The following is an 11538-nucleotide window of genomic DNA, read 5'->3' as shown; positions in this document are numbered from 1 at the left end:
GTATAGCCCTGGCTGTCCTGGAACTCACTTTGTAGACCAGGCTGGCCTCGAACTCAGAAACCCGCCTGCCTCTGCCTCCCGAGTGCTGGGATTACAGGCGTGAGCCACCACGCCCGGCTAAGAACAGACAATTCTTTCTTTTCCTTCTTCTCTGGTTCACAACTTAGCCTAAGAGGCTTCTGCTGATCCACCGAGAAAGGAGCCCCAGCAGCAAATCCTTTCACTCAGTTCCCTGCTGCTGAACAGCAGTGTTAGCTGCCAGGCATCAGTGCTTATTAAAGCACAAGAAAGAGAGTTTGAGTTAAGTTTCTCTAGTGTTTATTTAAGCATAAAGAGTTAAATAAAGCACAGAGTTAGAGAGAAAAGAAGCCAGCGATATTAAAACAATAGAATAAGCAAGAAAGTTTTTAGACTCTTTTAGAAGTTATCAGCAAGCATTCAGTGTAGTTAGAGAGCTAGAAGGTGAGAGACCATCTGTCTTTAAAGCCACATCCAACACTATGTCCCACTTCAAGCCCATTCCAGGCCGAGCAGGCTCCCAGCACACTGGCACAGCTTTTGTGAGCTCTCCCTGAGCTGGTGTGAGTAGCTTCAGGAACCTCACCGGCTCACCATGCTAGATGGAGCTGTGTTTTGTTGGTGTCCTATGAGGAGTGAACAGATGTTTCTGTATATCCCCCAGGAAAATCCACACAGCAAATCAGAACCTGACCTCAGACACATAGACTCAAAAGAGTGTCTTGGAGAAGCAGCTGCATTGCCTGTTGTGGGTAATCAGAGCCATCTGCAACTGAGGCTGAGCTGTATAAAGCTGGAGTCTGAAGGGGCAATCTTAATATGCCTGAAGGGAATAATTTATACCACTCCACAAGGCTCTGGGAACATAGCAGAAGAGGGCAGGAAGAAGGTGAGCCTTGGAGGGAGATGCAGTGTAGCTACTTCCTCTGGGCTTATTGTAACTATTGGCCTCCAGGGGCAGAGATTGTGGTGAGCCATAGAGTACCTTGGCCCCACAGTTATGATGATGAAATAAGAAATGACCCTCGTGATCGAGAGGTCTGTGTGACAGTCATAGACCTGTTAGCCTTCCCCGAGGCTCGACACTGCATTCCTGGTCCTCTGCACATGTGCTGTGCTGCAGTAGTGGTGAGTGAGGGTTGACTCTGGGTAAGGGAGTGGGAACACTTCCGTGATACAGCTGCTGAAGAGTCAGCCATAGTAACTATAAGTTAACTGCTAAGTCACACTCCCAGCTGGGGACAGTGGAGAGCTCTTTGTTTCCCAGGAGTAATGCAGTATGAAATGGCCAGCAACAAGGCTGTTCCCAGCAGTCCTGAACTCAGACAGGCATGCCATCATCAGTTATGGTCTGTGCAAGCATGGGCATGGCAGTAGGCGAGCCAGCATGAGCACAGGCCACACACAGGACTGCACTTGCACAGAGCTCCAGCAACAAATGCTGTAAGCGCCATCAGAGTGGGATTGGGCCGCCTTAGTTGTGGCCAGGGAGACGGTGGCTGACATGCCAGTCACTTTGAGTAACAGCACAAACTTCTCTGTTCACTTGACTTTTCTTTTGGAGCTTCTAAGATCTGGGCTACTTTGCTTTTGGTCTTTTTCTCTAAACCTTGGTGTGCTAACTGTGCCCTTGGCTTAGCACCTGACTTGTGAGCAGCCATGGCCCATGCCCAGCTCCTGACCTGCCTGCAGTGGTCGCATCTGGTCAGCATGAGGCAGTGTTTCCAGTAGTGGAGGTCCAGGCCCTCTTCTGTGAAGGACTCATTCCGCTCCCCACAAAAGATACACAGACTACAATGAAACAGAAAAGATGGGAGTGAAGGCCAGGCTCTGGCTACTGTGACCACACAACCATGACTGCACTGGACTGAGGATTCTCTGGACACCTCCTGTCCTGAAATGCCCAGTGCTCTGAGGGCAGGCTGCACCTCCTAGGAAGGACAGCACAGCTCAGGGTTCTCACACAATGCCAGGAGAAAGGTCCTCACCAAGCAGGATAAAGAGCTTAAGGTCCCTCTGGTGTGGCCTTGCTTGCACAGTCCTACTGCAGGTGGCATACATCACAGAAGGGCTGGAGGACAGCTCAGTCCCTCAAAGAATGGACCTGCCCCTGGATACTGCATGTCATTATTTGCAGCAGGATGCCCAGGGGACTGTTGTGGGGTAAAGAAGGAACTGTGGCTGAGCCTGGCCCAAGCCAATGTGCAACAGCTTAGGGCAATTTCCAGGCTTTGGGATCAGGGAGAGGGGTCCAGAGTCAGCAGAGAGAGCCAGGGAGTCTCGCCCAGAGCCTCTCCATGCCTCCCATGCAACAGAGCCAAGCAGCATCACTTACTTATCCAAGCAGTGGTTAGCTGGGATTTCTGGAGTGTTGGGTAGGACAGCTTTCCTTCCTTGAGGGTCTGAGGAGATTAAAAGAGCACAATTTAGGTAACAGTTGGTTGAAATGTTTAAAGTTTCAGTAAAAAATAGTCATTTTTAAAAATGTCATTTTACAAATGACATCCAATAGTAAGGCATCCAATACAACGTTCATATTCAATTGGGGCTGCAGAGCCAAGAGAGGTTTTTTTTTTTTCCTTTTTCCTCAGTGCTAGGGGTCAAATCTGGGGCCTTGCCCACCCCTTGCACTGCCACGAGCACACATGCAGCCCCTGGTTTGAGAGCCTTGCTATGTAGTTCACAGCTGTCTCAAACTTGCTGCGGTGCTTTGAGTGACAACGGTCCCCACAGGCTCATGTGTCTGAATGCTCGGTCCCCAGCTGGTATAACTGTGCAGGAAGGATTAGGACATGCTGTTCTGTTGGGAGAAGCACGTCACTGGGGTTGGGCTTGCCAGTCTGTCTGTCTGTGTCTGCCTGTGCCTGTGGATCAGATGTGAGCTCTCAGCTACTGCTTCAGCCTGCAGCCATGCTCCTGCCTGAGGCCATGCTCCTGCCATCATATACCCTCTGAAACCACAAGCCCCAGATAAACTTTTTAATCTGTAGGTTGCCTAGGTTATGACATCACAGCATCGAAATGTAACTAAGACACATGCCATCCCCCACCTCACCTGCCGCTCCCCAAGCTCACGAATGCGGCACCAGGCCTGCTAAAGTGACTTTGTTTTGTTCTGAGTCAGAGTTTTGAACTTGAAACTTGCTATGTAGCCCAGTCTGGCCCCAAGCTCACAAGAGAATGTCCAGCCTCTGAAGCTGGGATTAGAGGTGCGTGCAACCTGCTCGGCAAAGGCGTGCTTCCAGGGCTTGCTCACCTTGATTCCTGAGCGTCACAGCCTCACTCTCCTTCTCCTACGACACAAAGAGAAAAAGATCAGGAGTGAGCTGTGGCATGTGGCATGTGTGCAGCCCACAGGGACAGAAAGCAGCAGCTCCAGTCTCTCTGTTTTCCATACACTCCTCTCACACTGGCCTTTGGTGCTCTGTGTTTTCCATGCGCTCCTCTCACACTAGCCTTTGGTGGGAAGGTCTGGGGACCTTCAGCCCTCCTTAGGCAGATATATTTAGACATGTTTGCTGCTTTTCCACTTCATGTTTTTTCCCCATTTATGTAGAGAGCAGCAAGTGAGCCCTCTGCCCATTTCCCAGCATCCTTGGAGTGTGCAGCAACTGTGGTCACAGGTATAAGCAGTGGCAGTGTGAGCCTTGGTGCAAGCACAGAGCTCAGAGGACCTCTTCGGAGAGTCGGTTCTCCATTTATCATGTGGTTCCAGGGACTGAACTCAGGTCATGAAGTCTGGCAGTGAAGACCCTGCACCATCTTGTCTAGCAGTGAAGATGCCCTGCACCATCTTGCCTGACCACCTACTTTTCTTTTAACTTCAAGAACTTAACTGCATAATTAATGGTCAGAAACCAACTCCAACCTAGAAGTATGATGCACAGCAAAGTTTCTACTCTACACAGAGCCTGTTCCTACTGCATGGCGCAACAGCCCTCACAGAGACCTCAAGTCCAGTGTCTGGTAGATTTCCCTGCATGACTGAAATCACACCTTCAGCTGCAGGCCACTTCCAGGGTAGGCAAGAGACCGTCCCTTCAAGCCCGACAGCAGCGGCAGAGCAGGCTAGTAATTGACATGGGACACCCAGGGCCCAGTCAGGCTGCTTTTATTCATCTTATAACCAACCCAAAAGAAAGTAAGGTTGTCATCTTCACTGTCCCCCCCCCCCCTGCACACTCAGGTGACCTCACCTGGACTCCAGCCTGGGTCTCTCTCAGTTCTGCTGACTGGCCCTGCAGAGCCTTCATCTCTTCTTTCTTTTGCTTTTCTGCTTCTTTTGTGGCTACTCTTTTCTGGGCCTGGTTAAAAAAAAATTCCCCCCCATTAAAAGAGGTTTTGGGGTAGCTTCAGACACTGGGAGACAATTTACAGCATCTAAATTTTGTGATAAGAATATAACTTATAGGGGCTGGAGAGATGGCTCAGTGGTTAAGAGCACTGGCTGCTCTTCTAGAGGTCCTGAGTTCACTTCCCAACAACTACATGGTGGTTCACAACCATCTATAATGGGATCTGATGCCCTCTCCTGGTGTGTCTGAAGGCAGCTATAGTGTACACATATACATAAAATAAATAATTTAAAAAAGAGAATATAACTTATATTAAAAGTAAATTCTCTAGTAATTGACTCAAAGTTTGTGCATTGCTAATCCTGCTCTTCCCAGATAGGGCAACGCAGGTGTCACAACTCACAGGCAGGACATGGACAGGTCAGAGCCTTGCTCGGGGGACCAGCTTCTTACACAGGTTGTGCTTTTCCACACGGGGCTCAAGAAAGAACCTAGCCATTTGCTCCTGTCTCAGGTAGCATTGTACCCTCCCTCCCTCCCTCCTTCCCTCCTACCTTTCCTCCCCTCCTTCCTCTAGCCCAGCTTGGCCAGTGTTCTCAGCAATGCTCTTAGCTCAGCCTCCTGGTGCTGAGATAGCAGGACGAGTCAGCACGATTGGTTTATGTTCCAGGTCACTTCCTAAACACAAACTGCAGTCTCATCAATTCATGAAGGCCTACTCACCCTCACCTCAGCCTCCGTTGGCCTGCCATCTATCTTAGCAAACCCCTCAAAAATGGCTTTGTAGAGAAGGTTCCTGCGTGTGGTGCTGTCGTCTGGAGGGAGGTGCTCCAGGGTGAGGGCTGGGTGCTGTCTGTACATGTCCAGGATGATTCTGACTGCTGTCTCTCGCACCTCATATACCCTGTGCTCCAGGGCACTCACTGCAAACTGCAAGGAAAGCAGGGTTAGCTCTGCTACTGATTTCTGAATGACAAAGTTAACTTCTCCCAGCACAAAGTGACCTGAGCATATTGCAAAGACTTGGGAAATAAATATGAGGCCAAGAGGAGACAAGCACTCCACTGTGCGGGCACACAGAGGGAGCCACCCACAGCTCTCCACTGTCCGGGCACACAGAACACTCCCACCCACAGCTCTCCACTGTCCGGGCACACAGAACACTCCCACCCACAGCTCTCNCCACCCACAGCTCTCCACTGTCCGGGCACACAGAACACTCCCACCCACAGCTCTCCACTGTCCGGGCACACAGAACACTCCCACCCACAGCTCTCCACTGTCCGGGCACACAGAACACTCATGTCCAGTGAGTGCTTTGCCTTTTCCATGTGGCGGGGATGCAGTGCCTGGATTAACTGAGATTACAGACGTGCATGGCCAGTTGTATGTGGTGGTGTGGTTCATGGGTTTTCATGCTTGTCAGGTGAGGACTTGGTCTGCTCCCCACTGCTGATGGCGACCTGTGCACTCTACCCTCTCACCAGTTGGTGTAGAAACAACAACAAGATCCTAGCTACTCCCACATGCTCTCATTAGACGGAGCTGGGGCCAGTGTCATGCTGCACGAGGCTGGCTCACCTTCATCACATTGTCCACCGTGAAGCCTGAGCTCTCGGTGCCCAGGTCTCTCAGCAGCCGGGCCAGGAGGTCCACCTGGCTCATGGCCAGATGAACAGAAGCATTGGCCTTCAGCGGCTGCACCAAGTAGGATGGAATGAGCTGGAGAGACTTCACCTCCTTAAACAAGGCCATTTCCTACAGGATACAGCACAGTGGGTTAACTGCTAGGCAAAAGCTGGAGGTTATTTAGTACGACTTAGCATGACATCACACTGAACCCCGAAGACAGACAACAGGGAAGTGAGGGACAGAGCAAGCCACAGGCCAGCTGTGAATGGGAGCTAGGGATTCTGGGAAAGAATCAGAGAGGGGGCAAAACCACAGACCCGAAACAGAGATCAACAGGAGAGTCAGGAAAACCTTACAGAAAACAGTAAGAGCCCCAGCCTTCCATGCTTGGTGTTACTCAAGCACAATGCAAACCTGCTCTGTGTTTAAGATTTGGGAAGAGATTAGGCTTACAGCTGGACCTCAGCACAAGTGTTAACAGTGCTTTGGCCAGTGTGCTCACTCGTGAAGGAGCACAAGCCCCATCCACTGCTTTCCTTGTTGGCACTGCACAGGGTCTCACTATGTAGCCTAGGCCTCTTGAACTTACCACATGCGGTGACACGTGGAAACAATCTATCTTTGTACTTAGGCCATGAGTGATGGCTCAGGTACAAAGGACACAGGCACAGTGAATATGACCTCTGGGGGGTCAGGACAGCAGGTTCCTGAAACAAGTGGGCCTGAGGGTGGAGGCTCAGGGCCAATTAACCTGGTGACTTTGAAAGTTTATTTATTTTTTATGTGTGAGTGTATCTATGTGCACTTGCGCTATGTGTCTGTGTATGCCACCCGAATTGGCTCCTGTGGAGCTGAATCACAGGAGGGTGGGTGTGAGAAGTCACACCTGGGTGCTGGAGCCCAGTGCGGTCTTCTGAAGAACAGCCCCTTCACCACTGCTGCTGGCTTTGTAGCCCAACCTGGGAACACTTGGCACAAGGTAATGTCAGATGCAGGAAGCTTTCGACTACCCAGAATCGAACAGGGCAAGCCATGCTCCCGGAGCCCTAGCACGGGAGGCTCAGACGGGAGCTGTGAGTTAAGGGTGGTAGGGCTATATGGTAAAACAGTTAACACGGCTGAGTGTGCTGATGCTCTCCTGCAGTTCTGGCTGTGGGAGGGCTGTGGAGGGAGAGCAGAGGAGGGTGGCCTGGGTGACACCCAGCTCTTAAGGAAAAACAAAAACCAAACCAACTTGCTCACTGACACCTTCCTGCCCCTGTCTTTCAGAGGCAGATGCATCTTTAGCAGTGACCCTGTGCAAGCCTTGTACTACATGCACACTGCAGCGCTTCTGTTCTGCTGGCTTGCTTCAGTTCTTCCTATTGTTTCCCCTGAACATTAAGTTTCTTAATGAAGCCAGGTCTTAGATTCTTCACATTTTGAGAAGTGGAAAACGTTCCAATATAGATGTATGCGCTCACAAAACTTTGCATCAAACTTTAAGGACTTCTTAGATTTTCTCAAGTCTAGCTATGGAGCTTAACTAGCGGCTCCCCGAGTCTGCTAGGCGGTTCACCCGTGACCCTGTGCTTGGGAGGCCAAGGCAGGATGCAGGAAACCCTGCCTCATACTAAGAAAGAAACCAAAACAACCTTCCTGAACTAGATGGCTCACGAGCAAATTTAAATAAAGCCAAGTATATTTTTGTAGTACTTGATAAACTGTGTGTCAACCCTCCTGCCTGTTTATGTGAATATTTCACACACACAGCCCACAGTAAGTGTGCTTGGTGAGAGAACGAAAACGGCTGAACAGCAGTGTGTCCATTCTCGTTCTCCTCTTCCTTTTTGTTAACAGTCCTCTGGGTGACTCCGCTGTACTTATTCGGTGCATGTGTGGGTGAGAGTGGAGTACAGAGGTTTCTTTCAATCCTGTGGGTCCACCTTAGGGATTGAACTCAGGCTCTCAGGCTTGGTGGCAGGCACTTTTCATCCATGAGCCATCTCATAACCCTTTCTTTTGTTCCTGTGAATGGTATGCCTACATGTGTTGATACATGTTGGCATGTGTGTGCATGCATGTTGGCATGTGTGTACATGTCTATTGGCATGTGGGTATCTATGCACGTTGGCATGTGTGCATGTGTGTGCATGCATGTCAGCATGTGTGTACATGCCTATTGGCATGTGGGTGTCTGTGCACGTTGGCATGTGTGTCCATGCATGTTGGTATGTGTGTGTATGCATGTTGAGGCCCAAGGTTGAATTTCAGGGATCTTCCTACATATCTCTTCCACTTTATTTTGAGGCAGGGTCTTGTAATCAGTCCCAGTGACTGCTGATTTGGCTAGATTTGCTAGGAAGCTTGATCCATGGATACTATCTGCACCTTCCAGGTCTGGGACTGAGGCAAGACAACATGCCTACCTGGTACTTATATGGGATTTTTTTTTTTAAGATTTATTTATTTATTTATTTATTTTTTAAGAACTTTTAGATTTATTTATTTATTATATGTAAGTACACTGTAGCTGTCTTCAGACACTCCAGAAGAGGGCGCCAGATCTCGTTACGGATGGTTGTTAGCCACCATGTGGTTGCTGGGATTTGAACTCTGGACCTTTGGAAGAGCAGTCGGGTGCTCTTACCCACTGAGCCATCTCACCAGCCCTTAAGATTTATTTTATGTATATGAGTACACCGTTGCTGTCTTCAGACATATCAGAAGAGAGTGTTGGATTCCATTACAGATGGTTGTGAGCCATCATGTGGTTACTGGGAATTGAACTCAGGACCTCTGGAAGAGCAGTCAGTGCTCTTAACCACTGAGCCATCTCTCCAGCCTGGGCTCTAGGGATCTTAACTGTGAGTTCGCAATGGCTTTAACTGCTGAGTCGTCTGCTTAGTTTTATACATTCCTTATTTCCATCTCCAACAAGCTGGGTGTGGTATTAAGCCTGCACTCTGAGTACTTGGAAAGCTAAGGCAGGAGGTCACTGAGTCTGAAGAAGCCAGCCTGGACTCCACAGTCAGCTAGAGTCCAGCCAGCATTACAGAACGAGAATCTGTCTCAAAACAACAACAAAAGCTTATGTCTACACAGAACTTGTCTCTCGAGCACTAGGGGAGCATGAGAGCAGCTGTCTGAGGATTTGCAGTTCAGAGAACCCTGCAAGGCAGAGTCAGAGAGCAATAAGACAATGACAGGGAAGTTCCAACCTGGATGAAATTCAAGGCCATGACACGGAGGCGGGCAGAGGAGTCTCCAGTTCTGGCGAGTAGAAGGGGGATAGCTCTCTCCACACAGTGCGTTGTGTCAAGTTTGCCCAGCTTGTGCTTGGGAATATACTGCGTAATTATCATTTTCAGCAATTTCAACGAAGCCTGAAAGACCTGCAGAAAATGAGGTAGACAGATCAGCTGTGTGGGGGGAGTTCAACTAATGTGAACATTAGACGATAAACTGTTTCCACATCTAGCACCCCACCTGCTCCCTCACCACTTGATGCTGCTGACTGTGTGACAACAGCTACCCATCCTGAACTAATCCTAGTCTTCAACCTGTCCTGTCTGGAGTGTCCATTCGAAAGCCTGCTCAGAGCTGCAGAAGCAAGGGCAACTAGTGGCCCCTCAGGAGAACCCAGGAGAGCTGAGCGCTATCTGTGGGGCTCTGTCTCTCTGCTGAGGATGATGGAAAAACAGAGGCTGTGCAAAGCTGAGCAAGTGTCCAGGTAAGGACGGCCCCTCCCATCTGTCATTTACCCAGCCTCTTGCTGGGGACCCTCATTCCTGGTCTCATTGAAAGCTAAGTCACAGTTATATCAGTGACCTGGGGACAGCAGGTTGAGGGACTTACTGAGACCACAATGTCCTTTATGGCTCTTCGGATGAGAAAGACAGATGCTCGGAGCATGTTTTTCAAATCTTCCTTCTGCGTTCCAACAGGCATCTCCATCAGCTTCTTGTACAACGCTAGTAGTGCATCTTCTCGGCAGGACCACATCTTAGAATAGGCCCCAGCCACCTGTCGGGAAACAGCAGGTCTGCTTTACTCCAGGAGGTAGCCTGTCCAGCACCACACAGACACCCTAGGCTGCCTGCCATCTTGCACTTTAAGACTCTTTTCTAGTAGGGAGCTAGTCTGTAGGTGGAGCTGTGTTAATGGGAAATGAAGACCTGAGAACCTGCACACTGTGGACACTGACTCCTGCAAGCTAATCTCCACATGTGATTGGCAGGGTGTGCACACCATACACCTCCCCTCTTTCCAGGCACAGGCATATAGACATACAGACTGAAACAGACACACAGACACAGACATACAGACTGACTCACAATAGACACACACAGACACAGGCACATAGCCATACAGACTGACACAGACATACAGACACACACACAAACACTCACACACACAGACATACAGACTGACACACAGATACACACAAACACACAGACATACAGACACACAGATAGATGCAAACACAGACATGACACACACACACATACACAGATATACAGACTGACACACATACACACATGTTAAACAAAGTAAAAAAAAAATGCAGCTGTCTTCTCTTCTTTCTCTCTGTGTGCTCTGTGTGCCTGTACACATGTGCATGCCATTGTGATTGTGTGCATAACTTGGTTTTCCTTTTTTACCAAGGCTTCGCCTAAGGTGTCGATGGCAGCACTGGCTTCTCTCAAGGCCTTCTCTGTCAAGGGCTCTGGCTCCCCTGCGACACCCCTCCTCCGGCCATCACTGTCTGCCTCTTTCACTTCTGCCTCTGCAGATGCTTCCCCCAACTGCTTCCGAGTAACAGGAAGAGGCCGCTCATCATAGGGCATGACTTCCGTCTGTAAGGTAAGCAGAGGTGAGCCAAGTGCTGTGGAGCTGATGCTCTGGGTGGGGGCTCTGCCCAGGGATGCCTCCTCCACAGCCTGGTGGAACCCTTCTGGTTCAGCCGACACAAGGCACAGGAGAAAGGTCATCCATTACCTCTCAGACTAGTGTGATGACATTCTTTTACTGTACTACATAGAGCAATAAACATGCTCGCTATCTGGAGGGAGGCCTCAGAGCCAGCACAGCCTCCCGCTGAGACAGTCTGTAACAAGCTTCCTCTGGGGTGCTCCTTGGGGAGCTGCTGCCGTCCCAGTCTTCAGTCTTCTGGCACCTAACTCACCAGGCATCTTTCTTGCTGTCCACACAGCAGTGAGGACGGACCTTCTGGCCTCACAGCCGTGTCCCATCTTAGACAAAGGCACGGAATTAAAAAAGTGAGCATATAGTGGTGAGAGCAGAGGGAGCATTCCTGACTGGGTCCTGACACCCAGTGACAAGTCCCTGACCCTTCCTGAGACAGTAGGTAAGTACACACCTGTGAGAATACTTTTCTCAAAGTCCGAAATCACAAACGCCAACCCTGAGTCAACACAGATATCTCAACTAGGCCGCAGAGGTATTGCTACCCTAAGCTGACCCATGAGCACGAAGCCCTTCTGCTTTGCAATACATGCTCTGGAAGGCCTGGTGGGGCAGCCAGCATAGGCCTCTCCTCTGCTCTGGAAGGCCTGGTGGGGCAGCCAGCATAGGCCTCTCCTCTGCTCTG

The 11538-nt window shown here is 50.0% G+C and overlaps 1 protein-coding gene across 1 annotated transcript in view; it reads right to left on the bottom strand.

The window, feature by feature from the left end:
* Nucleotides 1-11538, bottom strand: part of Cep104 (centrosomal protein 104) — a 32848-nt gene that overhangs the window by 8868 nt on the left and 12442 nt on the right. The window contains exons 10-18 of the mRNA XM_021160383.1: nucleotides 10589-10783; nucleotides 9783-9950; nucleotides 9146-9319; nucleotides 5895-6071; nucleotides 5037-5243; nucleotides 4215-4322; nucleotides 3275-3311; nucleotides 2354-2420; nucleotides 1701-1809 (exon numbers count right to left, since the gene is read on the bottom strand). Of these exons, the coding sequence (XP_021016042.1) occupies nucleotides 1701-1809; nucleotides 2354-2420; nucleotides 3275-3311; nucleotides 4215-4322; nucleotides 5037-5243; nucleotides 5895-6071; nucleotides 9146-9319; nucleotides 9783-9950; nucleotides 10589-10783 (1242 nt within the window). The remainder of the gene's footprint in view (nucleotides 1-1700; nucleotides 1810-2353; nucleotides 2421-3274; nucleotides 3312-4214; nucleotides 4323-5036; nucleotides 5244-5894; nucleotides 6072-9145; nucleotides 9320-9782; nucleotides 9951-10588; nucleotides 10784-11538) is intronic.

Source organism: Mus caroli, chromosome 4 (assembly GCF_900094665.2).
Source record: "Mus caroli chromosome 4, CAROLI_EIJ_v1.1, whole genome shotgun sequence".
Taxonomy (NCBI): domain Eukaryota; kingdom Metazoa; phylum Chordata; class Mammalia; order Rodentia; family Muridae; genus Mus; species Mus caroli.
The sequence above is the reverse complement of the archived record's forward strand: the minus strand, read 5'-3'. Positions and strand labels throughout refer to the sequence as shown.